At 41.7% G+C, this 25,475-nt stretch overlaps 2 protein-coding genes across 12 annotated transcripts; both read right to left on the bottom strand.

Annotated features, from left to right (window-relative positions):
* Positions 1-95: 95 nt before the first annotated feature.
* Positions 96-3,943, bottom strand: LOC110620785. The gene is made up of 5 exons (XM_021764650.2): positions 3,356-3,943; positions 2,602-2,769; positions 1,648-1,842; positions 988-1,152; positions 96-764 (listed from the first exon to the last, which is right to left on the bottom strand). Exons 1-5 carry the CDS (start codon positions 3,593-3,595, stop codon positions 318-320), a joined length of 1,215 nt encoding a protein of 404 aa, XP_021620342.1. The 5' UTR covers positions 3,596-3,943; the 3' UTR covers positions 96-317.
* A 14,416-nt stretch (positions 3,944-18,359) lies between these two features.
* LOC110620256 (bromodomain-containing protein DDB_G0270170) lies at positions 18,360-24,901 on the bottom strand. 11 transcript variants are annotated; one of them, XM_043959313.1, is made up of 12 exons: positions 24,240-24,901; positions 23,100-23,160; positions 22,676-22,953; positions 21,899-21,965; positions 21,740-21,805; positions 21,590-21,683; positions 21,409-21,454; positions 21,213-21,311; positions 21,016-21,084; positions 20,565-20,889; positions 19,659-19,792; positions 18,360-19,550 (listed from the first exon to the last, which is right to left on the bottom strand). In XM_043959313.1, the coding sequence occupies exons 1-12, from the start codon at positions 24,465-24,467 to the stop codon at positions 18,543-18,545; spliced, it is 2,475 nt and encodes an 824-aa protein (XP_043815248.1). In that variant the 5' UTR covers positions 24,468-24,901; the 3' UTR covers positions 18,360-18,542. The 11 variants fall into 11 exon arrangements, with proteins under 11 accessions (XP_043815248.1, XP_043815249.1, XP_043815252.1 ...); XM_043959314.1 differs by having other exon boundaries at positions 21,740-21,799; XM_043959317.1 differs by having other exon boundaries at positions 22,703-22,953.
* Between the last annotated feature and the right edge of the window lie 574 nt (positions 24,902-25,475).

Genomic DNA, 25,475 nt, shown 5'->3' with positions numbered 1-25,475 from the left:
CAGTCTCATAAGTTACTAAACGCATTTGTGCAACTAGGGACAAAAGTATTTAGTGCAATGCAGAATCTATTTCACAAAGGAATTTGGTAAAGAAATTTGTTATCTGAAACAGGAAAGTCAAATTTTATTCGGTAACAATTGAAGCTGCATAAAAAATTTCATACATAAAATGGTAACAAATGCTAGTATACTACCCAAAAATTAGGGGGAAAAACACCAGGCCCTTCTTTAAATAATCATAAAAAGGGAAAGGAGCTGAAATTTTAGCATCAATATCTCACAAAATTTCTTGTTAGTGAAGAATGGAAAAGCTCGACTCATGGGGATGATTTCGTGTTTGTTTTTGCATTTTCCTCGAGCACTACACTTTTTGCATCTTCTTCCTTGTTTACAGGAGTAACTGAACTTGGTGTTGCATTTTCTTCCTCGATTACAGGTGTATCTGAACGCTGTGTGACATCATTTCCTGAAGCCTCCTGCATTTCTTGTGGTAGGTTAGGCACAGGAGAAATCTTCTTTGCTGCTGGTGGGCTTGCAGATGCAGTAATCTCCGAAGGCGAGAGTGGGGAAATAAAAAGCATCCCTGTACTTGAGTAAACTTCAGTTTCTTCTTCACTGCCTTCGTGCAAATAAACAACATCTTGCATCGTGAGTTGGTGGTATTCAACAATTTCCCTTAGAAACCGGTTCTCACGTGCAAATATTGAATTTTCGTGTGCCAAACGAGCCTTCTCAGCCAAAAGTGTCTCCAGCTGAAGGCGAATCTGAGATCACAAACATGTGCATCAAAGTGTAAGTTAACCACAACTACAATCATCTAACAACAATTAAAGCACGAGCATTCTCCTGAAAGAGTTCAAAACTTAAGAACCAAAGGGTCGGCATATTATCACCTACACTGTAAAAGTAGGGATAAACAGCATGCATAAATCTTACTTCAAGGTTCTTGCTATTAAAGGATTACAATAAAATAAAATTGTACAGTACCAAATCATCATCTGCTGGGTTGTCTCCTTTTTCACAACCTTCCCTCAAGATTTTATTCTCTTCCTCTAGTTGTGAACATCGTTGTTTTGCAAAAGCCAGGTCCGCTTTAATAGTTTTCAGTTCCCGAAGAAGAAGTTTTGCTTTTGCAGCAGTTGCCAATGCAACCTATAAAACAAAACAAAAGCCAGTCATGCATTTCACCAGCTAGGAGGCAGAATATTGGTTTACACTCTCTTCCCCCACCCTGTGTTTAACAACTATATCAAATATTCTAAACAATCCGCAAATTTAGTCGGTTTGTATTTCCATAATAAGCTTTTAGTCAATGAAATAGCCAATAAATGGAACAAAATCATGTTCTTTCTTTAATTCCTTCATACACCCAGCAATGTCATAGCACATGTCCCTAAATCCTATTTATTTGGAAAAATTATTAGGTGCATCTATATTACCACCTCAGTACAAGTCAATCATGTTATAACAAATTTGAAAAAAATAAATATATTTTTTTAAACTTCCAATAACTATAGTGATCTACATACTTGCGGTGCACCCCAGTATGTGAATACAGAAATTCAATCTTATTTGCTTTCAAATTAACAGGTATAAATATATTGCCGCATGAATTGGTGACTCACTACACAAAGTTTAGCACCTTACGTCGCGAGATGCCTTCAATTGAGTTTCGTGGTTCATCTGATTCTGCTGGTGATGCTTCATAGGCTGCTGCTGTGAATTAATTGCTTCAAAAGCTTGATTTTGTGCCTCTGAACTGCTTCCTTTTCGCATAATCTGCAGTTTGCGTGTTTCTTGGATGATATCTGCAGTCTTATTTTCCACGATGGTTCGTCCTTCCTGGAAAAACATGCAGTTACATTGAAACAAGAAAAGTATGATTCATAAAACTAAAATTTAGTGAGTGAAATGTGGCTCTAATCTCATAAGCTTCTACTGAAATCCCAACCCTCTCCCCCACCCTGCTTGCTACCTGAGCCATAGCAACTTTCACATTAATTAGGAGGTCATAGCATTTCACAGATAATTTTCTGAAGGGAGGTAGCAGCTGAGACTACTAGTTTAATTCTATTAAAATAAAGCGTTCAATTTAGACCTTTCTTTCCTAGTACGAATGTCCATAGATAGGCTTAAGCTTGGTAGATCAAAGTTAAACTGTTTAAAGTGTAATAGGTAATAAAGCCGGCTAGCAAGCCTACACTAGGTGACCAGTCAATTGCACGGTATTCATCATCTTGTTCAGTCAATAGATATCAAAAACAGAGAACAAAATCTAGATATGCAGTTTATGCAAATCATTAGTATTCTAACCTCAAAAGCCTTTTCAAAGGTGTCACCTATCTGATTAAGGGAATATGTGATTTTATCCAGGCCCTTCTGTAATCTAGCATCATCCATTTTCCCAACTTCCTCAGTTGTTAGGTTTGGATTCCGAGAATGTAATTGGGAAAGAAAGAGAGGATGAACAAACACCAAGCATTGTATAGTTAGTTGTCAGTTCAACTAGAGTGTCGTTCTCTCCGCTTGCTTTTTTCTAATTTTTATTTCCACAATTTTCTTTCTACATTATAGGCAGAAATGTTAGACAGAAATAATTACCTGGCCATCTACAGAGGTCTCTGAGATCTGGAACATAGTTCGATCAGGTGTTCCTAATTGTGATGACATATTATCCTCCTCGAGAATTGCTTTGGCTTTCCTAGCAAGAACACCCCAAAACCCTTTAGAATCACTTCTGGCTGATGAGTCCTCATAAGCATCAAAGACCTACATTTCAAGCACTACATCATATTTGAAGGAAACGAGAATAAATTCCCACCATATATACATAAATGCACAACAGAAATTTACAGATACCATTAACTAGAGAGGAAGATGAGAAAAACATATACGTAGTGCTACAAAAGATAATGCCACTTAATCAAAGTCAATAACATTGATGATAGACGAATTCATCAATAATGTATTCATCTAGAGCAATGGCAAAATTAGTTTTTCGCTTTTGCCAAATAATATTTCATTACAACACATATACTGAATTAAAACTCAAAAGATATAAACGTTCTGAATTTGATGGATGGGATATGCAACTCCCAATCAATTTATCTATAGCGTCATGTGTGTGCATGAAGTACAAACAATATCACAATTTTATTAAAATAACTACAAATTAATCTTACTACATAAAATGAAGGATCCAAACCAAAACAGTGTGAAGAGACATGAATCTCGAAATAGGAAAATAAGATCCAAACAAAATATTTAATCATTTACGAATAATCAATCTTCAATTTGTGAAGAGGCAACTTAATAAACAGAAGTAGAAAAATAGTAGTTTAGCAATTTTATGAACCTTAGATCTCTGAGGGGAGGAATCTCCTCCGTCGGCAGAGGAAAGAGAGGATTCACGATGGGCGGCTGACGCCTTGATGGCCTGAGCCGCAAGAGAGGAAGAGGAATGAAAAGTATAAGACGGTTTTAACATATTACTCCGTTTAGTGTCGTTGTTATCGCTATCATCTTCTGGCCTGAGATATATCTCTTCTTTGAAGGTGGAAGCCCTCGTGATTCCCTGCCTTCTCCTATACGCCATTTCTTCTTATTCTCTTTTTTTTTTTTCTGTATTTTTTCTTATTCGTCGAATAACCACCACCACCTTGCTCGTCACGGTCACCGGAACAGCCACTGCGATGACAGGTTAGAGGAAGAGGGAATGGAGAAGAACGTATCACCACCACAACGACCACCAGTAGCGGTAAGATCGTCTGTTGTGGAATTGTCTAACGAACTTTCCTTTTTTGTCGTCCCTGAAACAAGTTCGTATCGTATGAGAGCGAGCGAGTGTTTTTTACCAGAGAGAAAGCCTAAGGTGACGCCTGTTGCATGCTTTTGAAGTCATCTCCACCGTTCGATTTCCAACTTTTCTTGTTCTTCACTTTTCCTATGATCCAACGGTTTTCATCACGCTCAATTGTTGACTGCCCTTTTCTTTATTCATTTTTTTTCCTATTAATATTTTTAAGTGTATTCTTCAAACTTTTTATCCACAAAATAAGTGTTGCACCTATTATTTAAAATAATTATTAATAAAATAATTTAGAGAAGAACTTTTATTTTTGTACTTGGTATTTACATGTAACTTTGTGTTTGGATATGATTCAAATTCTTAATGCGTTTTGGAGAAAGACTTTCTTAAATTTATTAGAGCGAAAGAAATATAATTTTTTTTCAATTAAATGTGATGACCGCTGGATTTCTCTACCCCAGATCGAGGGCTTGACCACAGCCGAAGGCCCATAACGTGGAGGCCCACGCACCTGATATGTACAACAAGCCCGGCCATTTTAACCTTCAAGGCCGGGATCAACCCAGCTTCTTCACTCAGAATCAGCCCAGTCCGCGACTAATAGGCCCTCTCCACTCAGGTCCAGCATCCGGCCCGACTCTCGGCCCAGCCCAGTTTCCAGAGCCATATCCAGACAACCTAACAGATCCGTTCAAGCGTACGCACGAGAAGAATCAGAGGTTGTTACGCATGGAGCAGGCGGCTGATACCCTCGTACGCCCGAATCTGTATGTCAGAGACGCGTGTCCCAATCATGAAAAGGTCTTTACACGTCACCAACAAGCATAGCGAAATGGATAAAAGGGGAACCCCCTCCCCAGAAAGTTTTAAGTTTATTTTTCCATACAAAAACCCTTGTAAAACCCTATCCTATTGGATCTCAGATCATCAATTGGCGCCGTCTGTGGGAAACGACGGAGATCTTTTCATCACCGGAGTTTTCACTTTCAAAACCCACTGAGATCCACGATGGCAAACCACCAAGAAAGTAACCTTAACATTCCAAACGACCTGAGCTCTGCCCAAGATGGGCAGCAGTTCTCCTTTTCTAGCCCTACAACGTTGAATAACCAAACGCCTATTCCTCTCAACCCCTCGCCAAGCTTGGCAGGGAATACTCCCACCATGGCCCTGTCTAACCAGGACATTCAAACTATGGCTCTCCAGCTACAGACTACTGCTCACTGGTTGGGGCAGATAATGCAACAGAGGGGCCTTAGCACCCCAGTGAATGCACTCCCAGTGGTGGAGGAACCCAGAACCAATGAACTCCGACCTACCTTTGACCGCCCCCAAACTAACAGCCGTGATATCGGGGAAGAGGAAGAACCGGAGGCCCGAATCCATGGGAGGAGGGCAAGAGAGATGATAGAAAATGAAGGGGCGGACAACTATTCTGCCGAAACAACGGGAACTGCAACAAAAGAATAGGAATGCAGCTTGGAGGGAAGATCCGGTTCGACAGACGAGAAAATGGACCAAAAATTGAAAAGATTGAAGGAGCAGCTCTTAGCTGAGCTAGGTATGAAAGACCAAAGCCAAACCTCTTTGCCCACTTCTTCCCCTTTCTCAAAGATAGTACAGCAGGAGACCGTTCCCAAGAAGTTTATGATGCCGCCGATGGCGGCCTATAATGGAGCTGGTAACCCAAGAGAGCATGTCATGAACTATAAGACCTTCATGGAATTGCAAACCCTGTCAGATGCCTTAATGTGTAAGGTGTTTTCAACAACGCTCTCGGGACCAGCGCGGGCGTGGTTCAACAGCCTAGAGGCCGGAAGCATTAAAAGTTTTGGAGATCTTGCCACCCGCTTCATCAGTCGGTTCATAGCCGGGGTGCCAGCAGATAGGAAGACGAGCTATCTGGAAACAGTGAAACAGAAAGAAGGTGAATCACTCAGGGAGTATGTTGCTCGCTTCAATACGGAGGCCCTGCAGATTCCCGAGCTGGATGAAGGAAGGGTGGTAGAGGCCATGCAGAAGGGGACAACCTCTGCCGAGTTCTTTGGTTCTTTGAGCATAAAACCTCCGACCTCATTGGCCGAGTTGATGAAGAGGGCGGAGAAGTATATAAGGCAGGATGACGCCTTAGTGACAAGTAGATTTGCTAGAGGGATGGCAGGAAAGGAAAAAGTCCCGGAGGAGAGGAGGCCAGAGAGACACGAGAAGAAACACGGAAAGAGGCCTGAGCCATACAAGCAAGCTTGGGAGAGAAGGGATCAAAGGCCTCCTCCCCCTCCTCGGGCCCTTGAACCAAGAGTGCTCCCTCCTTGGGTTCCCGAGAAACCAACCCCCCTCAACGCTTCCAGAGCCGAAGTGCTCATGGCAGTCCAGGATAAGGAGTTCCTCCAGTGGCCCAAACCCATGAAGTCGGAAGCCGATCAAAGAAATCCTGATAAGTATTGTCAGTATCACCGGAGCCATGGGCACGATACGAATAACTGTTTTCAGTTAATCGCGGAGATTGAGAGGCTGATCAAAAGGGGGCATCTCAAAAATTTTGTAAAAAAACCAGAGGGACAGAGGCCTCAGCCTGGTCCGACAACTCAGACGCCTAGGAGAATAGGGGCTGGATCAGTGAATGATGGGTCCAGCGGGACCATCAACATGATTGTTGGAGGAACAGGAGGACGGATGAGCCGTCGAGGAAAGAAGAGAACCCGGGAAGGGGAGACCAGCAATAGTGAAGTCCTGCAGATCGTTGAGCACTCTCCCATGACTATCGCTTTCTCCCCGGAAGATGCACAAGGCATTCAGATGCCCCATGATGATGCGCTCGTCATCGAGGCTGTCATTAATAATTTTCGAGTAAAGAAGGTTCTGGTAGATGACGGGAGTAAGGTCAACTTGCTGCCCTATCGGGTTTTCCAGCAGATGAGAATCCCAGAAGAACAGCTGGTTCGGGACCAGTCGCCAATCAAGGGGATCGGAGGAGCACCAGTACTTGTAGAAGGAAAGGTGAAGCTAGCGCTTACCTTGGGAGAGGCACCCCGAGCTCGCACCCATTATGAGGTGTTTTTGGTGGTCAAGCTCCCACTGAGCTACAATGCGATTTTGGGGAAACCGGCGTTGTTCGACTTTGAAGCTGTCACTAGCATCAGGTATTTGGCACTCAAGTTCCCAACGGAAGAAGGAGTGGGAATGGTCCGGGGCAGCCAAGAGGAAGCAAGGTTGGTATACTTGGCCACAGTAACAGAGCCGAGCTCAACTGGAGAAGCACTCGACTCGGAAGTTCTGGAGGTCAGAGATGAAACAAAAGAAGCCCGAACGGAGCCAGTTGGAGAGTTGGAAATTTTCCCCTTGTCAGAAGCAGATCCAAACAAGGTCTTCAGCCTTAATGCCAGCCTCACCAAAGAACAAAAAGGTGAAGTCATGGCCCTGATCCGAAGTCACGCGCCGACCTTCGCATGGAAGCCCTCAGACATGCCAGGAATTGACCCCAAAGTAATGACACACCAATTGAATGTCCTCCCCGAGGCCAGACCAGTAAAGCAAAAGAAGAGAGTAGTGGGAAGAGAGAAGCAGCAGGCCACCCGGGAGGAAGTGCAGAAGTTAGAAGAGGCATGCTTTATTAGGGAAGTCATGTACCCACAATGGTTGGCAAATCCGGTGTTAGTCAAAAAAGCCAATGGCAAATACAGGATGTGTATAGATTTTACCGACCTAAATAAAGCCTGCCCTAAAGATTGTTACCCCCTCCCCGATATTAATAAAATGGTCGACTCAACGGCCGGTTTTGATTATATGTCTTCTTTGGATGCTATGTTGGGTTATCACCAAATCCCAATGGAAAGGTCGGATGAGGAAAAGACCTCATTTATAACTGAAGGTGGAACTTACTGTTATAGAGCTATGCCCTTTGGATTGAGAAATGCCGGGGCAACTTATCAGAGGTTGATGAATAAAATCTTCAAAAACCAGATCGGTCGAAATCTGGAAGTGTATGTGGACGATATGGTGGTCAAAAGTTCAAATTTCCAACAACACATAGCAGATTTGAGAGAAATATTTGGGGTGTTAGATCAATACAGAATGAAGTTGAACCCAGCAAAATGTGCTTTCTTCATTAGGGGAGGAAAATTCTTGGGGTACATGGTGAGTGGTAAAGGCATTGAGCCTAATCCGGAGAAAGTGGAAGCCATACTGAATATGCCAGAACCAACCTGTGTAAGAGATGTTCAGAGACTAACCGGGAGAGTAGTAGCGCTTAACCGATTCATGTCGAGGTCGGCAGAGAAGTGCTTGCCATTCTTCAAAAAGTTGAGAAAAGTACCGAATTTCGAATGGACAGAAGATTGCCAAAAGGCCTTCATAGAGCTTAAGAAATATCTTAGCTCGCCTCACGTGCTCAGCAGTCCCATAAAAGGAGAAGAACTTCTGATATATCTGGCGGCCTCAGAACAAGCAATCAGTGCAGTGCTAGTAAGGGTGGAAGAAGAAGAACAGAAACCTGTTTTCTACGTTAGCAAGGTACTCAGAGACACTGAGGTCAAATATTCGAACATTGAAAAATTGGCTTACGCCTTATTGCTAGCAATCCGGAAATTCAGAGTTTATCTAGAAGGCCACCAAGGAGTCGTGATGACAGACCAACCCTTAAAGATAATTCTACGTAGGCCGGAAACCTCAAGGCGGATGTTGGCATGGTCTGTAGAGATTAGCCCTTACTGTCTAGAGTACCGACCTCGAACAGCTATAAAATCCCAAGCTCTGGCTGACTTCATAGCAGAATGCGCATTCAATGAGGAGAAAGGAGGATCATCCTCAGAGTTATCAAGAACAGAGGAAGAGAGAGAGCCCCCCCAAGAATTTAGCTGGAAGCTGTATGTAGACGGAGCATCAGGTGCCGAGGGTAGTGGCGCTGGGATAATGCTTAAAGGGCCAGAAGGTTTTAAAGTATGTTATGCCTTGCGTCTAGAGTTCATGGCTTCTAACAATATGGCCAAATATGAAGCCCTGGTAAATGGAATGTTGGTAGCTTCGGAGGTAGGGGTAACCGACCTCGAGGTGAATAGCGACTCTCAGTTGGTGATCAACCAGGTTACGGGAGTATATCAGGCTAGGGACCCCATCATGCAGAACTACCTTGATAAAGTAAAAACTATAGAAGCCGAGCTCACGGGTCGGGGAGTTATCATCAGATTTCAAAGAATACCTCGGGATGAAAATGAGGAAGCAGACCTGCTTAGTCGATTGACCAAAGAGGAGTTAGAACAGCTCCCCGATGAGGTATATATACAGCATGTCCGCACACCTGCTTTTAAAAAGACAAACACAGTACTGCAGGTGGAACAGAGCTCAACTTGGATGACCCCATACCTGAGATACCTGGAGGAGGGCAAGCTCCCCGAAGATAAAGATGAAGCCAGAAAGATAGCAGCTCGCGCTGCCAACTACCAAGCAATAAGGGGAACCTTATACAGAAAAGGGAAGTCCAGCCCATGGCTCCGGTGCGTGAGTCCGGAAGAAGCTGTAAAGGTAATGGAGGAAATACATAGAGGCCTATGTGGGGCTTACGAGGGAGCAGGGACATTAGCCAACAAAATATTCAGGCAAGGGTACTACTGGCCCACTGTTAAAAAAGAAGCAGAAGAGTTTGTCCGGAGGTGCGACGTATGTCAGCGATTTGCTAATGCCATCAGAACCCCCGCCACTCCTCAAGCAAGCATATCCAGTCCATGGCCCTTCTCACAATGGGGAATCGACATCCTGGGACCTTTCCCCAAGACTACGGGGCAAAGGAAATTTGTCGTGGTGGCTGTGGAATACTTCTCGAAATGGCCAGAGGCAGAAGTAATAGCCACAATCACAGCTCGCAAGATGATAGATTTCGTATGGGGGCATATCATCTGCAGATTTGGCATACCTAGAGTACTTATCTCAGACAACGGCAGACAATTTGACTGCAGCATTTTCAAAGCCTTCACGACGAACATGGGCATATGGCATAAGTTCTCCTCCGTGGCTCATCCTCAGACTAATGGCCAAACAGAAGTGACTAATAGAGCCATCCTTCAAGGATTAAAGAAACGGCTGGATGGCGCAAAGGAGAATTGGGCAGAAGAACTCAATAGCATACTATGGGCACTCCGAACCACTCCCAGAGTGCCCACTAAAGAAACACCGTTTGCCCTTGCTTATGGCACAGAAGCCGTAGTCCCAGTTGAATTGCAGATCCCCACTCATCGAGTTCAATTCGTTAGTGAAAATACCAATGAGGATAAGTTAAGAAGCAACCTGGATGCTCTTGAGGAAGTCAGGGAGGAAGCCCAAGTCCGAACTGCCGCTTATCAACAACGAGCAGCGAGATATTATAACCAAAAGGTCAGAGAAAGAAGCTTAAAAGTGGGAGACCTGACCTTAAGAAACCTGGAAGCTACAGGAAAAAGAGCGGCCGCAAGCAAGTTAGCACCGACCTGGGAAGGTCCTTTCAAGGTGACAAAAGTGGTCAAGCCAGGGGTATACAGAATTGAGGATATGCAAGGAAACCCCGAGCCTCATGCTTGGAACATCCAGCACCTAAAAAGGTACTTCCCTTGAAAAATTTGTAAAGAAAAACATTGTATTTTGACAAACATGAGTAAATGGAAGTTATTTATACAAATATGAATTGTCTTTATAAATAACGTCCTTCCACGAAAAAGAATAACATTCCTCTACGTAAAAACAAAAAGAAGAACAGGGCTCAGAAAGATCCCCTGAAACAAGACCTCAGTTAGGCACAAAACCAGCTGAGACGACGAAGCAACAGTAAGGCCAATGAGCCTGAATCTTGTGCAAAAACCTCAAGAAGAAACAAAAAACAGCCGGCGGGGCCCCGAGGTCACCCCGGAACGGCCGGTGAGGATCATAAAGATGCCTCCCGGAGCATGAAGATCGGGATCCCCTAGAACTCCCGGGTAAACAAAGAAGACCGGGATCCCCTAGAACTCCCGGGAAAACAAAACAAAACAAAAAACAGCCGGCGGGGCCCCGAGGTCACCCCGGAACGGCCGGTGAGGATCATAAAGATGCCTCCCAGAGCATGAAGACCGGGATCCCCTAGAACTCCCGGGTAAACAAAGAAGACCGGGATCCCCTAGAACTCCCGGGAAAACAAAACAAAACAAAAAACAGCCGGCGGGGCCCCAAGGTCACCCCGGAACGGCCGGTGAGGATCATAAAGATGCCTCCCGGAGCATGAAGACCGGGATCCCTTAGAACTCCCGGGTAAACAAAGAAGACCGGGATCCCCTAGAACTCCCGGGGAAACGAAGAAGACCGGGATCCCCTAGAACTCCCGGGAAAACAAAACAAAACAAAAAACAGCCGGCGGGGCCCCGAGGTCACCCCGAAACAAAAATAGCCAGGATCTCGTAAGATCTCCTGAAAACAAAAATGGTCGGGCTTAAAAGCCTCCTAAAATGAAAACTTTCCATGCAGGGACACTCATAAAAACACAGTTCCGACCTCAAAAAAAAAAAAAGAAAGGAGCCCAGAGCTACCAAAAAAGGAGCACGATTGCTAAAGAAGCGCCGACCTCAAAACAGATGCTAACGATAAAAGTATGGCTATAAAACAAAAGGCCGGCTTCCTAGCTCGGACAGACCTGTATTCTCAAAAGCTCAAAGCTAGGCTCCCAGCTCGGACAGCCTTATATCCTCAAAAGCTCAAAGATATGAAGGCCAAAAGAAAAAGGCCGAGCTCCCTCTCTAAAAGGGCTTATAAATGAAGAAATCTTTAGAAGCATAAATAAAAAGGGGCTATACGCAAAGCCCAGATCAGTTTATCCGGAACAAGCATCCAAATTTACAACCAAGAAGAAGGGGCTAAAAGCAAAAAGCAGACCTGCTAGTCACTATTAAAAGGTATGAGATTTGATTCCTCAGACTATTAGCTAAACTTACAACCCAAGAGCAGTTCAGAGCTTATGAATGAAAATACATAGTGTACAAATATGAGAAAAAAGATATTAGAGTATTTTGAGGAAAAAGAAAACTGATATTTTATTACAAATAACTATTACAAATTATCCTTCTGACGAGGTGGGGGGATAAATAGTTCTTAAAGGACTTACATCAGTAAGCACACCCTCGCCTACATTATTTACATTTGCAGTCACATCTGAAGGAAGCTCGGAACCCCTTGGATCAGAGCCCTCAACGTTTACAATAGGAGCTATCTCTGACTCAAGGTGGAGATCCTCCTTCTCAGAGTTAGGGTCATCCTTCCCTGACTCAAGGACTTCCACGTCCTCCCCCTCTAGCTCGGACTCTTCCGAAGAAGACTCAGCTGGCCGGCATATATTCCTCCGGCAATCTCCTCGGGGCATAGGGAAATCATCCTCCCCATACAACACTGGCTCGCCATCTGAGTCCGCTTCGTACTTGCGAAGCTCGGCCAAAGGAGTATCAGGAGCGTGTCTGGCTTCTCTTAAACCACGATTATAGCCGGTCACATACATGCGGAAGGCTTTCTTAAGAACAGCCGCTCCCATTTCACCAGAAGCTTTATACTCATTAAGATGTGCTTCGCAGGCCTCAGCCACAAATTCCTTAAGCTCGGAAGAGTCCTTGTAGTCCTGGAGGTGAGCCTCACAGGCCTGCTCGATCTTCCTTTGCAGCTCATCCGACTCCTGATATTCCGCTATGCACTGCTCACGCACCAGCTGAGATCTGTCTTCAAAATGCTTTACTACCTTAAGCAGGGCTGAACACTTACGCTCCAAGGTCCTGACTTCATGGTTGAGCTGCTGATGGCGAAGGTTGAACTCCTCAGCCGATGAAGCCAGATCTCTGATACGATCAGAGCTCGTGCTCAACTCCTGCTCAAGGACCTCCACCCGAGCTAGGGCTGCTTCCTTCTGAGCCTTCGCTTCCTCCAGTTGAGCTTGTAGCTCTTCAAAATCAGCCTTTAAGATCCCATATTGTTGCTGGACCTCAGCTTTTTGCCTCACGGCCTCATCCCTTTCGCTAAGGGCCTCTGTCATAGAAGACAGCTGCTTTAAAACCCCTTCGCAGCGAACCTCCAAAGCAGCTGCCCTCTCATCAGACACTCGGAGAACCTCCCGAGTCTGAGACAGCTCGTCTTCTAAAGACTTGGTATACCCTGTTGTCTCAGCCGCCTTCTCATCAGCCTTTTTAAGGGCCTCTAGTGCCGAACGCAGCTCCACCTGGAGGGACTGGATTTGCTCTCGAGCAGCTACCAGATTACCCCTTGCATCACTGGTTGCAGATAAGTTCTCTTCCAGACGCGCCTCCTCAATCCGGCGGTCTACAGACTCCTGGAGGGAGCGATCACGAGCATCCACCTCCATAAAGAGGCCCGTCGCCTAAAATGGAGGAACAACTGTCAGAAAAAGAAAAGAAGCAAAACCTAAAGGGAGGTGAAAAAAACAACTTACCATTAGAAGCATTTCTCTAATTGAAGATCCAAGCTCCTCACGAGAGCGAGATCGGAAGGACACTTGCTCCTTGGTAGAACTGGCTAAAAGACCAGTCAGGGCAAGAAGACGAGGATCCGAAGCCTCTGTAATTCCGTCGAACATCCGCTCCCTGAGCAGTTCGGCGACAGCACTGGCCGGAGACTCGGGGGTAATGTCCGACGCACTTAGAACGTTGCCGGAAGGAGACAATGAAGGCACAGCAGGAACACCTTTCTTTTTCCCAAGGGGAGGAAGAGCTGGAGAAGGTCCTGTGGCAGCCTTGGATTTCTTCCGAGCTGGAGATGGAGCAGATATTTTGGATAGGGCTGGGCGTTTATCCCCGGTCTTCGGTAGAACGCCCTCAGATCCAATCCTCACAGAGGCAGGGGCATTTTGAGCAGAAACCTCTGAGACTTGGTCATCTAGGAGGATGATCTCCATTCCTGTCCCAGAGGCCTCCTTGTCTTTAGTAACAGGGAACTCAGATTTTTCCCCTGACACCCCTCCAGGGGAATGGGCAATACCCTGCTCTACTTGTTCAACGGTAGGGGTCTGCGCCACAATAGGAAGAGAGGTTCCTCCCACGCCCTCCGAGGAAGCTGGGGCAGACCTAGACCCTTCAGCAGGCCTAAGAGTTGAGCTCGACCCACCGCGGCTAGACGGCTTGGTGCTGCGGGAGCTCGGCTTCAAAGCTCTAGAAGAAGCTTTGGCAGGAGGTCGGCTAACCTTCTTGGAGGAAGCAGATTGAACCATCTCCGCAGCAATTTCAGTCACTGAACGCCCATCCCCAAAAGCGTCAAAAATCGCATGCATATTGTCCCGAGACAGGACAAAGTTCTTGGGAAACTTGATATCATCCATTTTTACTTCAGAAGCTACAAAAAACACGAAAGTACAAAGAGTCAGCATATCTCCTGCTATTACGGGCAAAGAAGAAATAGAATAATTGGACAAGGCACTATACCCGTGTCCCGGATATCCCTAAGATTGGACACGAACATACACTTCTCGACGTCATACTTCTTCTCAACAGAAGTCAGTCGAAGCAACCCCACCTGCTCAACAAGACTCAATTGGGGCAACTCGTTGCACCCAAGAAAGATCTCCCCCCAACTTAGATCCATCTCCCACGTTCTGGCGAACTCTAATTTCAGCTCCGCCACAAGGAAATTCTCTACCCATCCCTTTATAGAATCCTTGTAGCCTGTGAGAACAGATAACCCCCTACGGGGAGAAAAGTAATAGAAGTTTTGAACCGCCTTAACCAGGCGGAAAAAAGTAACGAACAGACAGGCCGTGGGTGTAAAACCCCAACCCAGTCAGATAGACTCAAAACAGGACATGAACAAAATGGAATTTGGGGATAACATCTGAGGAGTCACCCCGAAATGTTCAAAAACCTCAATAAAGAAAGGGGTGAAAGGAAACGGTAGACCGAATTCTCTCTGCTTCAAGAAAAACACTATACGACGACCTTCTTGGGGATCCACCAAACCCGAAGGGGGTGGGTAAGGAAGAACTATCCTTTCATTTGGAAAAGGTGCTCGAATCAGATACAGAGGAGTATCTAAGAGCCTCCGGGAAATGTACCTAGTTATGTTGGAAGGAGTAATATGCGACCCAATGTCAACAACATCAGGAAGCTCTGAAAGGGCCATGGAAGAACAAGGAAGCGTACCTGAAAATGCAATAAGGAGAGAAAAGCAGAAGGAGTTGCAGGGAGACAGAAAGCAGAAAAGAGCTAGTTTCTTCAGAAGACAGAAGGAATTAGAAATGAAAGGCAGTAATGAGATGAAATGTTGATCTGAACAGTTTTGTCTTGGAAGCGGCGCGATCATTAATTACTCTCGAAGTTTACCCTCTCAACGGTTATATAATAACCAGCGAGAAGGTAAAGGGGCAAAAGGATGATCGCTGGGCTTCTCCACAAGGGCTAAGTCCACAGTGACATCTCATCTACATAAGCCCATTTGCCATCTACAAGCCCAACTCGTCAGTCACAGTAACTCAACCTGCAAAAATTCACCACCTCCATGGTAAATACCAAGGAAACAGAGGGGCAAGTCAAGAAAAGACTCAAAAAGTACAAGCAAAAGGGAGCATGATAATGGGAACATGATAAAGGTCAGACTTGCTTATCACTTAAAAAGTTATAAGATTTGATTTATCGAACAGAGGCTGTGAGGTCGGAAAAAGACGACAAGAGCACCTCGGGGTCATACAGAACTGAGAACTCAGAAATTAACTCGAGGATTAAAAGGTCGAGCTCACAGGTCGGATTAGTCCAGCTTGGAAAACATAGCTTTAGAGCTCGGTTGTAACAGCCCGGAAACCGAACTGCCACCGGCACTAGGATCCAGATCGACTTAAGGTCGCCGGGACCCGTCTTTCAAAACTCACGGCTTTTAACACCTCAAAACATGAAAACAAGTGAAAAAACTTTAGAAAACATATGCATTACCCTTCTCGAGGGTTCCGACACCCGAGATTCCACCGGACTACAGGAATTCCGGTGCCGGACTCGAGCCGGGTATTACATCGGTCGACTAAAGGAGGCTCAAAGCTCAATCCATCAAGTACAGACCGAGCTCACAGGTCGGTTAGTCAAGCTCGAAAAAGCAAACCAACCGCCCAGTTGGTTAAGTAGGCCCGGAGCTCGGCCCATCGATCAAAAGCAAGAGTTCACGAAATACGGTCAGATCGGAAAAAATAAAGTTTGATCGGCTAAGGCTATGAAGAAAACAGTATCAGTACTTCATCCATGACAGAAAAAAGAACAAGCTCAAGTATGAAAAACAAGCATTTCATTAAAAGAAAAGTACATTACAGCACGTTACAAAGGCCTACATTACAGAATGGAAGACCACCCTTAAAGGATTTACATATCCGGATACTTCATCATCTACGATTATCACCTACCCTATTATTCTAGTCTTCAGTTCGGAGGACTTCTCGCAGCTCGGAATGTGAGTTTTTCAGAAAAGGCCAAGATCTGTCTCGCTATTATAGGGGAACTGAACAAGTTGATTCCCATAAGTATTTCTCACTGTTCCCCTATAATAGGTCGACACCCTGATTGACCAGACGTGATTCACGATACATACGAACAGGATATAATATCCGAGCTTGTCCGAATGTACCATGAAAACACGGGCTTTCTAGTGACGGCTCTAAGGGGATCACAGAGCATACATTCGAAGGCATCGCCAGAAGCTTGACTGAGTGCAGCAGATCTCAGTCTCGCATAATACTGGTACTTCACACCAAAGTTTTGCATAATACTGGTACTTCACATCAAAGGGAACAATGAGTTGATCATTCTCTCCACTTCCATTTATATCAAAAGAAGACGACGGGGACATTAAGGAAATTTCTTTTCTCTTCTCGGAAGAAGGAGCAGACCTCTCACCAGCCCAGAACCTCTTTGGAGCTCGGACAGCAAACTGAGGAGGAGGCCGGCCAGACGACCTGGGTAAAGCAGTCTCAGCAGCTTGCCGAATAGTCCTACTTATCGGCCGCCCTACCAGAAGGATCTCCAAAGCACCGTCCAGACTCCTTAGAAGTAACATCAAATTCCCAAGAATCTTGAACTGACCCATTCTTATCTCAGGTACTGCAAAAAATTTCAAAACGAAGACAGGTCAGAAACAATTCTCCATCAAGATGATAAAAGCAAGACTGAAACAAACCCCTGGGGCAACGAAGCAATAAAAACTCAAGCTCACCTCATTCCGTTTGACGAAAGCATCAAATGAATCCTTTGCAGATAAAACAAAACAGTCTCGCTAGAGGAAAGAAGCAGACAAAGAAGCAGAAAGGAAGAACCTCTTGTTCCAACAAAGGATTTGAGAATGAAGAAAAATCAGCGTTGATATATACCAGAGTCTGAGACCTCGGCACGGGGCAGAGTTATGCTAGACTCTGAGCTAACGGTGTCAGGATTTTAAAGAGATAGTCATGGAAAAGGAAAGAAAGGACATGCCCAGATAATGATGACAAGAAAGCAAAGACAGAAAAGGACACGAAGAATGAAGAAAAACCAGAAAGGGGAAAGAGCAGATCATCAATTTAGGATTCGAAAACTGCACGACGACGGAAAGATGAAAGGATGTTATTAAGGCATCTGAACACGAACAGGCGCGGTCATAATGGTTCTCGATATTCACCCCCTCGGCAGTGGAAGCAATAACTACCGAGAAGGTGAAGGGGCAATTGATGACCGCTGGATTTCTCTACCCCAGATCGAGGGCTTGACCACAGCCGAAGGCCCATAACGTGGAGGCCCACGCACCTGATATGTACAATAAGCCCGGCCATTTTAACCTTCAAGGCCGGGCTCAACCCAGCTTCTTCACTCAGAATCAGCCCAGTCCGCGACTAATAGGCCCTCTCCACTCAGGTCCAGCGTCCGGCCCGACTCTCGGCTCAGCCCAGTTTCCAGAGCCATATCCAGACAACCTAGCAGATCCGTTCAAGCGTACGCACGAGAAGAATCAGAGATTGTTACGCATGGAGCAGGCGGCTGATACCCTCGTACGCCCGAATCTGTATGTCAGAGGCGCGTGTCCCAATCATGAAAAGGCCTTTACACGTCACCAACAAGCATAGCGAAATGGATAAAAGGGAAACCCCTCCCCAGAAAGTTTTAAGTTTATTTTTCCATACAAAAACCCTTGTAAAACCCTATCCTATTGGATCTCAGATCATCAAAATGGAAATTATTTTATACGTGCAGTAAGTCAAATATTCTTATTTTATTTTTCATAATTAAAAGTATATTAGAAGTTATTTGATTTTAATTCATATGAGAAGTAAAGGATAAAAAAAGTTCAAAATCTTATCTATTGACAACATTAATGAGCGAAAGAGTTGCTATTGATGTAAATATAATGTAATTCTACGTCTATCTTTTTGCTTTTTTTTTTATTTTTTTTTTAAAAGTGTAAAATTGATTGAACGAATATATTATATAAATATTAATCATTGCATTTCATAATTATTGTTTTTTTTATTATTATTGTCTTAAAATTATTGTACACTTTTTATTAACTATTATAATCTTATTTTATTTTTAAAAAATTTATCAAAATATTTTTAAAATGTATATAATTAAAAAAGAAATTAAAAATTTGTCTTTCACAGACAAAAATTAAGTACAATCTAAGAGGAAAGAGGGAGAAGCACTTGCAATGTACTCTTCAGAAGCAAGAAGCTTGGTTTTTCATGATGCAAATAGAAAGTCATTATATGCATATTTACAAGGTTTAATATATTGTGATATATATTCGCTTCTCACAGCTGAAGAGCCAAACTAGCAAGCTGAGTATCTAAAGATGAGTGTGGAGGTTTATCGCGGTAACTCTCGCTCATTCTATCCACAAAACCTCCTTGGCCACCTGAGCTCTCTTGCAGAAATCTCTTCTGTCCCAAATGCTTCATCTCGTCAAGTCGTGTCCTTAGGAAGGGTAGATCAAATATAAACTGGGAAACTTGTGTTGACGCCTCGTTTGATTTTAATGACCAATCTGTCTCAGTTGAACTACCAAGTTCATGAATTCCACCTTGATCATAACCTATCAGATATTGTACACTCAGATTATTCATGGACCCTCTAGTTTGACCAAAACCTGATGCACCTGAGGCCATGCTCTCTAAGGACCAGGAAGATGATGAAAAGCTGTCCTTGAAAGCTGAATTCAGTAACCATGGTTTGTCATCCATCTTGCTTTTCTCCATTTTCAGTTTTGTGGACTTCAGGTCTTTGTCGTTTAAACCAGCATCTGAAAAATTCATATCTCTTGCATTAATTATGGATGAATGCAAGCCGATTTGTATCCTACCATTCTGATTCTGTTGAAAATTGTTATCCTTAGAAATACCCTCAACTTTTGTATCATTGCTGCTCACAGCTTCTAGTCTAATGGCCCCAAACGTACTCGTACCATTATCCTGTGAGGCCACTGCCACTGAGGCGCCACTGGTTCCTATTTGGTCACAAGAATAAGAACTCTTCCCTTTATCAGCATTACCCATGTCAATCCTGTCACCACTGCTTAAGTTTTGAGACTTCTTAATGGTTGTTGAAGTATCCGCGGAAGTGGGTACACACTGGGCAAAGCTGGTAGTCACATAATTCTTACAGTTTGGAGCCTTAGGCCAATTTGAATCTGAATATAGATAATTGTTAGCTTCAGTTGACCATCCACTTAACTTGCGTTGGGCAATCATTTGGGCTGTTGGCCCTAAATCTTTAACAAACAACATTAAGCTTTTCTTATAACTAATGTCCTGCTGATTCACCTGCATGAGGAAAATATTTATCAGTTCTCATCAGTAAAAAGAATTTCAAACACCTGTAACCACAGATGGAAATGAGATCAACTTGACGTCTTACATGAAATAACTTACATGCATTAGCATTTTGGAATTAGTATAAATTTTTGAAACAATTGAATGATTCTCACTAAGGATGGACAACCAAGGTTTATATGTAGAACGCCTATCTGCTTCAGAAGAACCAGATCGTCTATCAACTCCAAACCCTGTTGATGGAGAACTAATGAAAATGAGCAACCAAATTCTAAGTTCAAGACAAGACTAAAAAATAACTGATGCCTTTGCTTCACAATTTATATGCCTCTAAATTTTTTCAATCCAACTTTGGGTTGATTTTTATGATTGATGCAAAGAAATGGTGATCAGAATAATATTGGTTTTTGCAATTAAAAGTCAACCTGCATTGATGAATTTCAGTGCTGGCTTTCATCTCCCCTGACAACCCAAAACTCACACTCACCTATGCACATGCACGCACAAACATACACATACACACACACATTGAGAGAGAAGAGGGATATTAATTCATATATCTGAAAAAGTTCAAATCATGGAATCTACAATGGAGAATTTCATGAAGCATAAATTCATTATGCTGAAACTGTGAAATCATAAACCAATAAGGCAAAATCAAGCATTGTCTATTGAGAAGCAGATCCAAGTACGAGCTTATGCCAAAACGATAAATCATTTACCTCATACTTGTGAATCCCATTGATTAAATGAACACAAATTATGCATGGTCCCCATGTTTAATCCTCTATAGACTTGTATTAATGGATTTCTTTGATTTAGTGAATGCATGGTCCTTATGTTTATTCTTCTACAAGTAGTCATGAAAATCATGGTATCATGCACATTGGAAAACTAGATAGACAAATAGCACAAGGTTTAGAACATGCAACCTTATCAGATTTCTACTCCCGCACCCACTTTATATTTCAGTTTTAGAGAATCAGACCAGAATTCAATTCTTACCTAAAGGCACTTCAACATCCCTTGTGTCTGATTGAGCAGAAATACCACCGGCAGCGCACCGAGGAATTACTTGTCCTGCTGTTCTTAAATTCGCTATACTGTTTGCTGAATTGCACACAGGTTTTCCCGATGCACTGGGTGTCACATTATTGGATCTTGAATTTGTGGCAAGTTTAGATACTGAGCTATAAGTTGAACTCTTAGCTTCACTTTTGGGTCTTCTACTTGCTCGTCGTCTAGTCCCCGAAAATTCCAATTCAAAATTCTCAGGATCAGTTTTAAGAACATGAAAAACCTTCTTAGCCAGTTCATCAATGGCACGAGCCTGTAGCAACAATGATTTGACATTTAGCATTCCACTGACAGGAACTAGTAAGAACCAGTAACACTATCTTTACTGAGAATTTTAAGAATACTTATTCATAATGTCAACAAAGATATTTGATCGTACCTGTCTGAAAAAGATTGTACCTGAGGAGTTAAAATGCATTGCATTTCTGGGAATTAGAAACACGTCATGCTGCATAACAAAAAAAAGCAGAAGCTTCAGGATCATTAAATGGCAAGGTTATGTAGTCATCAACATGCAAAAAGAAAATATGTTACCTAAGAAATAAAAGGAGAGTAGTAATTGAGAAAGAAGCAAACCTCAAATTGTTCAAGACTATTATACATTCCTTCATGAAGTTTAGCTCTCATAGTCCCAAAATCCATAGGCTCTTTGATAATTTCATAGTAATCCTCTACCTTATTTAGAGAAAAAGCAAAATCTCCAGAATAATAAGTGAAAAAGGAGAATAACATCAACGATATATTAGAATGAATCAGTTAACCAGGTACTAACCTCATTGGGGTCGACTGGTTCTGCAAATATTTCATAAGCATCTCTCCTAAAAATATAAAAATAATAAATAAATAACACGAGAAAAGAAGATTATAAGTAAATGTAAATGTTGCTTAATTATTATATGCTTACAACAAGTCCACATTATTTGAAATAAAAATGACTTGGAAAGAATAGCCACCTCTGTAATATGTCAAGAATAAGCTCAAGTATGTGTTTTTTTGGCATCTGTGACACATATGGTGCGGAAAGTGATTGACCTGAAATAATTGAAACTAAAGTCACAAATGAATAAAACTGAAGATCCAACATTCATAGAAACTGAAGTAACCTGGCTTGGAAACTGGATCTCCATTTTTTGTCCTATCTTTACATTGCACAATGGGTTGATCTGGTCCTCCAATAAGACAAAAAAAAAAACATGCCAATTTAAGTTAAATTCTAAAGAAGGCGATTTAAATTTACATCTTGGTGGGAGAAAAAGGCAGACCACTATTTCTTATAAGGTTTCCTTGACTTTTTTGTCTTCCATCCTGTTCATCACTGGACTTGGGATCCTGAAGCCAAACTCACAGAGCATAATAAATGCAAACGCAAGTTGAATACTACATCATGAAGAAGTACTAATTTTCTTCAGGAACAAGATTACACATAGTGAATTGTGTTCCTTGAGTCAATGTTAGTGACTTCTTATCAACGAAAGAAAACCACATCAAGATTTTTTAGGAAAAACAAATGCAAAGCTGAATTCCTTAAAATTGTGGAGAAGCAGAAGACTTCTTGAACCTGATTATGAAGATTAGATTAATACAACTAACCACCTTGCAGAAACTAGCAGCAATAAATTTTGAAGAAATAAAGATGCTGAAAAGAGCCACGATACCTTGAAATCCAAAACCAAATAATAAAAGAGGCCATAAAAATAGTAAAATGATCAGATAAAACAAAAGAATGTTCTGGAGTCAAACTGTGGGGTGGAGTCCAGTTGCCTGGTCTAGTGATGTCTCCCAGGAACAGAATATTAAAATGCTTCTCAAGAATCACCTTTATCTACTTTAAAAGCCCTCTTTAAATCCCTCAACAACCAATATCCCAGATGAAAGTACGCTGAGCATGACCAACTCAATCATTGCCATTAACAGGAAAAGAGCACAAAATTTACACATGGGTAAATTTTATTTCAGAGAAACAACTGAAAATTAATGAAACAGATTATGATAAAACTTAAAGAGAAAAAGGGGTTACAAAATAATTATTTAAGCAAAACCTGTTGAGCACTTGGAGGAGAACCCACATCTTGAAGAGGTCTGAGCTTCCTCTTCTTCGTGGCCCTTGTCCGGGAAGCTGGCCCCTCACCGTTATCCAAACAACGGCGTTTCTTTTGCTGATGCTCTACGTGTAAACTAGTGTTAGTACTAGTAACAGTAGTGGTACTACACCTAGTTCGAGCAACAGGAGACCTCGATGGCTGAGCCTTCCTCGCATCTAAAGCAGATATTCGAGGGCTCCTCCTCTGTCCTTCTCGCCACATCCTCCGCATTTGTACTTTTCTAACAGCAAACAATGAAACCCACATTGTCCATCATAACATAATTCCAAACCTCATTTCACATCCCTTATGTATGTGTTTGGTTTTCACATCTGAAATAAAATAAATAATAGCACCCAACAAAAGGAAAACAAAAACCCACCTGGACATTCACATGAATTTTGGAAAGAACATTTCCCAGATTTCTTTTTCACTGAACGAGTCTACAAAAATAAACAAGTGATTGTTGAGCTTGTAGAGAAAGGAAATGAGAGTGGGGGGTTACATTGAAGAGAAATAGCTAGAAATTGGTTTTGCTTTCCATTTTAGAGGGATATGGAAATTCCAGGTAAGGAAAATGCATAAACCCCAATTGATTGCTGCTATTTGGTTCCTATTTTGGATAGCTCAGGGCTTGAAATATTCTGAGAAGTAATAGAAATTTTTTAAAGAATAAAGAAAAATCTCTGCAAATGTTAGTGTAATGAGAATAAGAGGAGCATGATAATTAAGCAAAAATGGCATAATAAAGGAGAATAATGACAGGATAATCGTGCAGAAAATGGAGGGTTTTAGGGAGGTAGCAATTCCACTGTTCCAGTTCCAGACAGTGTGGGGTAAGACAGATCACAACCGGACAAGAAACGAATCCGCTAAAGGGACTCTTCTGTCTTTCTTTATTATTAATATTAATAATAACAATTAATAAATATATTTGTCCCTTTGTTAATTCCCCCACAATTTTTTCTCCATCTATCTGTGAAAAACTTTTATATAGAATTATTTTAACAAAATATTTATGTTTAAATTGATTAAATAATTTTATGTAATTCAAATTTATTTATAATTATAAATATAAAATTAAATTATTGTCTAAAAAATATATATATATATAATTAAATTATTTATTTATTCATCATTATATTATTATAAAAACTATTATTTAATTATAAATATAACTTCATAAATTAATCAAGAAGTGTCAAATATTCGAGTAAATAAACATTTCAAATTTTAAAAATATATTAAATAAGTCTTGAAGCATATGATAAGTTATTTTTTATCAAATAATTTAAGAAATTCCAGGTTTCTCATTCTCAGCATCTCACCAACTGGCAACTTAAGTATGATATGCTGATATTTTATTTTGATTATAAGCCATCAATAAAATAAAATTTTATTCATCATTGTCATTGTCTTCTTCTTTTTATATATAAGCAATAGTGATTTCAGTATTTCATTGATTCAAACATGGATTTTCAGGCACGATACTTGAGCATTGAAGATGATTGCATTCTCTTACATGCTTTTTACCTTTCTCTGTTGAGTTTAGCTTTCTTTTTACAAGCTCCCATACATCGCCAACCGGTTCTAGAAGATAGCGGCGGGTTCTCGCAGACAATAAAATTAAGCGAGTGTTTTGATAGTTTGGATTCTCTTCATCATGGCAAGGCTGATGTAGACGTTGATAACATAGTTTTGTGGAGACTGAGATGCTTACCGAACCAGACGAGGGAAACAATCTTGACATTTATCCGATGCATGCTGGTCTCAACCAATGGAACTCAGGTGGTGAGGAAGAGGAAGAAGAAGGTGAATGGGAGGAAGCCGATGTTGAGGAAGACACAACTGAATCTGTGGAATTTGTTTAATTTCAAGTCCAAAGGAAGTTAATGGCTCCAGGAATTGACGACAACAATTATATTTTCCTGAAAATCGAGGGCCTACTTCGCTGGAGAATCACTCAAGATAGACAAGCATAAAATGGGGACATATTTCCCAAGTCAGGAGACACAGAGTTACCCCAATATGTAAGAAATTCTGGGATTATCTTGGTGTAAGAAGCTTGAAGAATTACTTGAACATCTTGCAGAGCTCAAGAAGAGGAGCATCTCGTGCAGCTATCCAGTTACGAATTCATTAGTACTCTATTTGCTTTGCTTTTGCTTTTGAACTACGTTGTCGCTAACAGACGTCGCTATAAGTTGGAAATGGTTGAATCATGTGCGCCACATAAACTGGTGGAAGCCATGCCATTGTATTTTAAAAGTTATGTATTAAAATATGATATTTTATCAAATTATTTTTAAAATTAAATATTGGCAATAAGGGTAAAACAAAATAGTTAGATATGTTGAATACTGCATTGACTTTTTTTTTTTCATTTCATTAATGTATTATTCACTGCATAACCCTGGTTTTTAAACTCAGTCGATCCGGGAATAGATGAAGATTGAGGAAAATTAAACCAAGATCGAATTTATTATCAATAATATAATATTAAATTTAATTATATTGTTGTCATTGTTCATCTTTTATAAATTAAATTAATATTATATCTTATTATATATTATTTTTATAAATTGTATATTTAACTTATTAAATAAATAAAAAATAAAAATTAAATGATAACATTTAATTGTTATTAATCAAAGATAGTAATATTATATTAAAAAATTTGTTTCCCTTGTGAGATAATATATGGATAAACGCTCCTCAAATCCTTGTGTATTAGCTCCAAAATGCAGCAAGGCAATCA

This window comes from Manihot esculenta, chromosome 8, assembly GCF_001659605.2.
Source record: "Manihot esculenta cultivar AM560-2 chromosome 8, M.esculenta_v8, whole genome shotgun sequence".
NCBI classification, from domain to species: domain Eukaryota; kingdom Viridiplantae; phylum Streptophyta; class Magnoliopsida; order Malpighiales; family Euphorbiaceae; genus Manihot; species Manihot esculenta.
This window is presented reverse-complemented; position numbering and strand designations above follow the sequence as displayed.

Coding starts and splice junctions, on each gene's coding strand:
- LOC110620785 (XM_021764650.2), bottom strand. CDS start 3,595: ATGGCGTATAGGAGAAGGCAGGGAATCACGAGGGCTTCCACCTTCAAA. Junction 2,770..3,355: donor CCTCCCCTCAGAGATCTAAG/GTTCATAAAATT, acceptor CTTGAAATGTAG/GTCTTTGATGCTTATGAGGA. Junction 1,153..1,647: donor AATTGAAGGCATCTCGCGAC/GTAAGGTGCTAA, acceptor TTTGTTTTATAG/GTTGCATTGGCAACTGCTGC.
- LOC110620256 (XM_043959313.1), bottom strand. CDS start 24,467: ATGTCAAGATTGTTTCCCTCGTCTGGTTCGGTAAGCATCTCAGTCTCC. Junction 21,684..21,739: donor AGATCCAGTTTCCAAGCCAG/GTTACTTCAGTT, acceptor TTGTGACTTTAG/TTTCAATTATTTCAGGTCAA. Junction 21,085..21,212: donor ATAGTCTTGAACAATTTGAG/GTTTGCTTCTTT, acceptor TTTGTTATGCAG/CATGACGTGTTTCTAATTCC.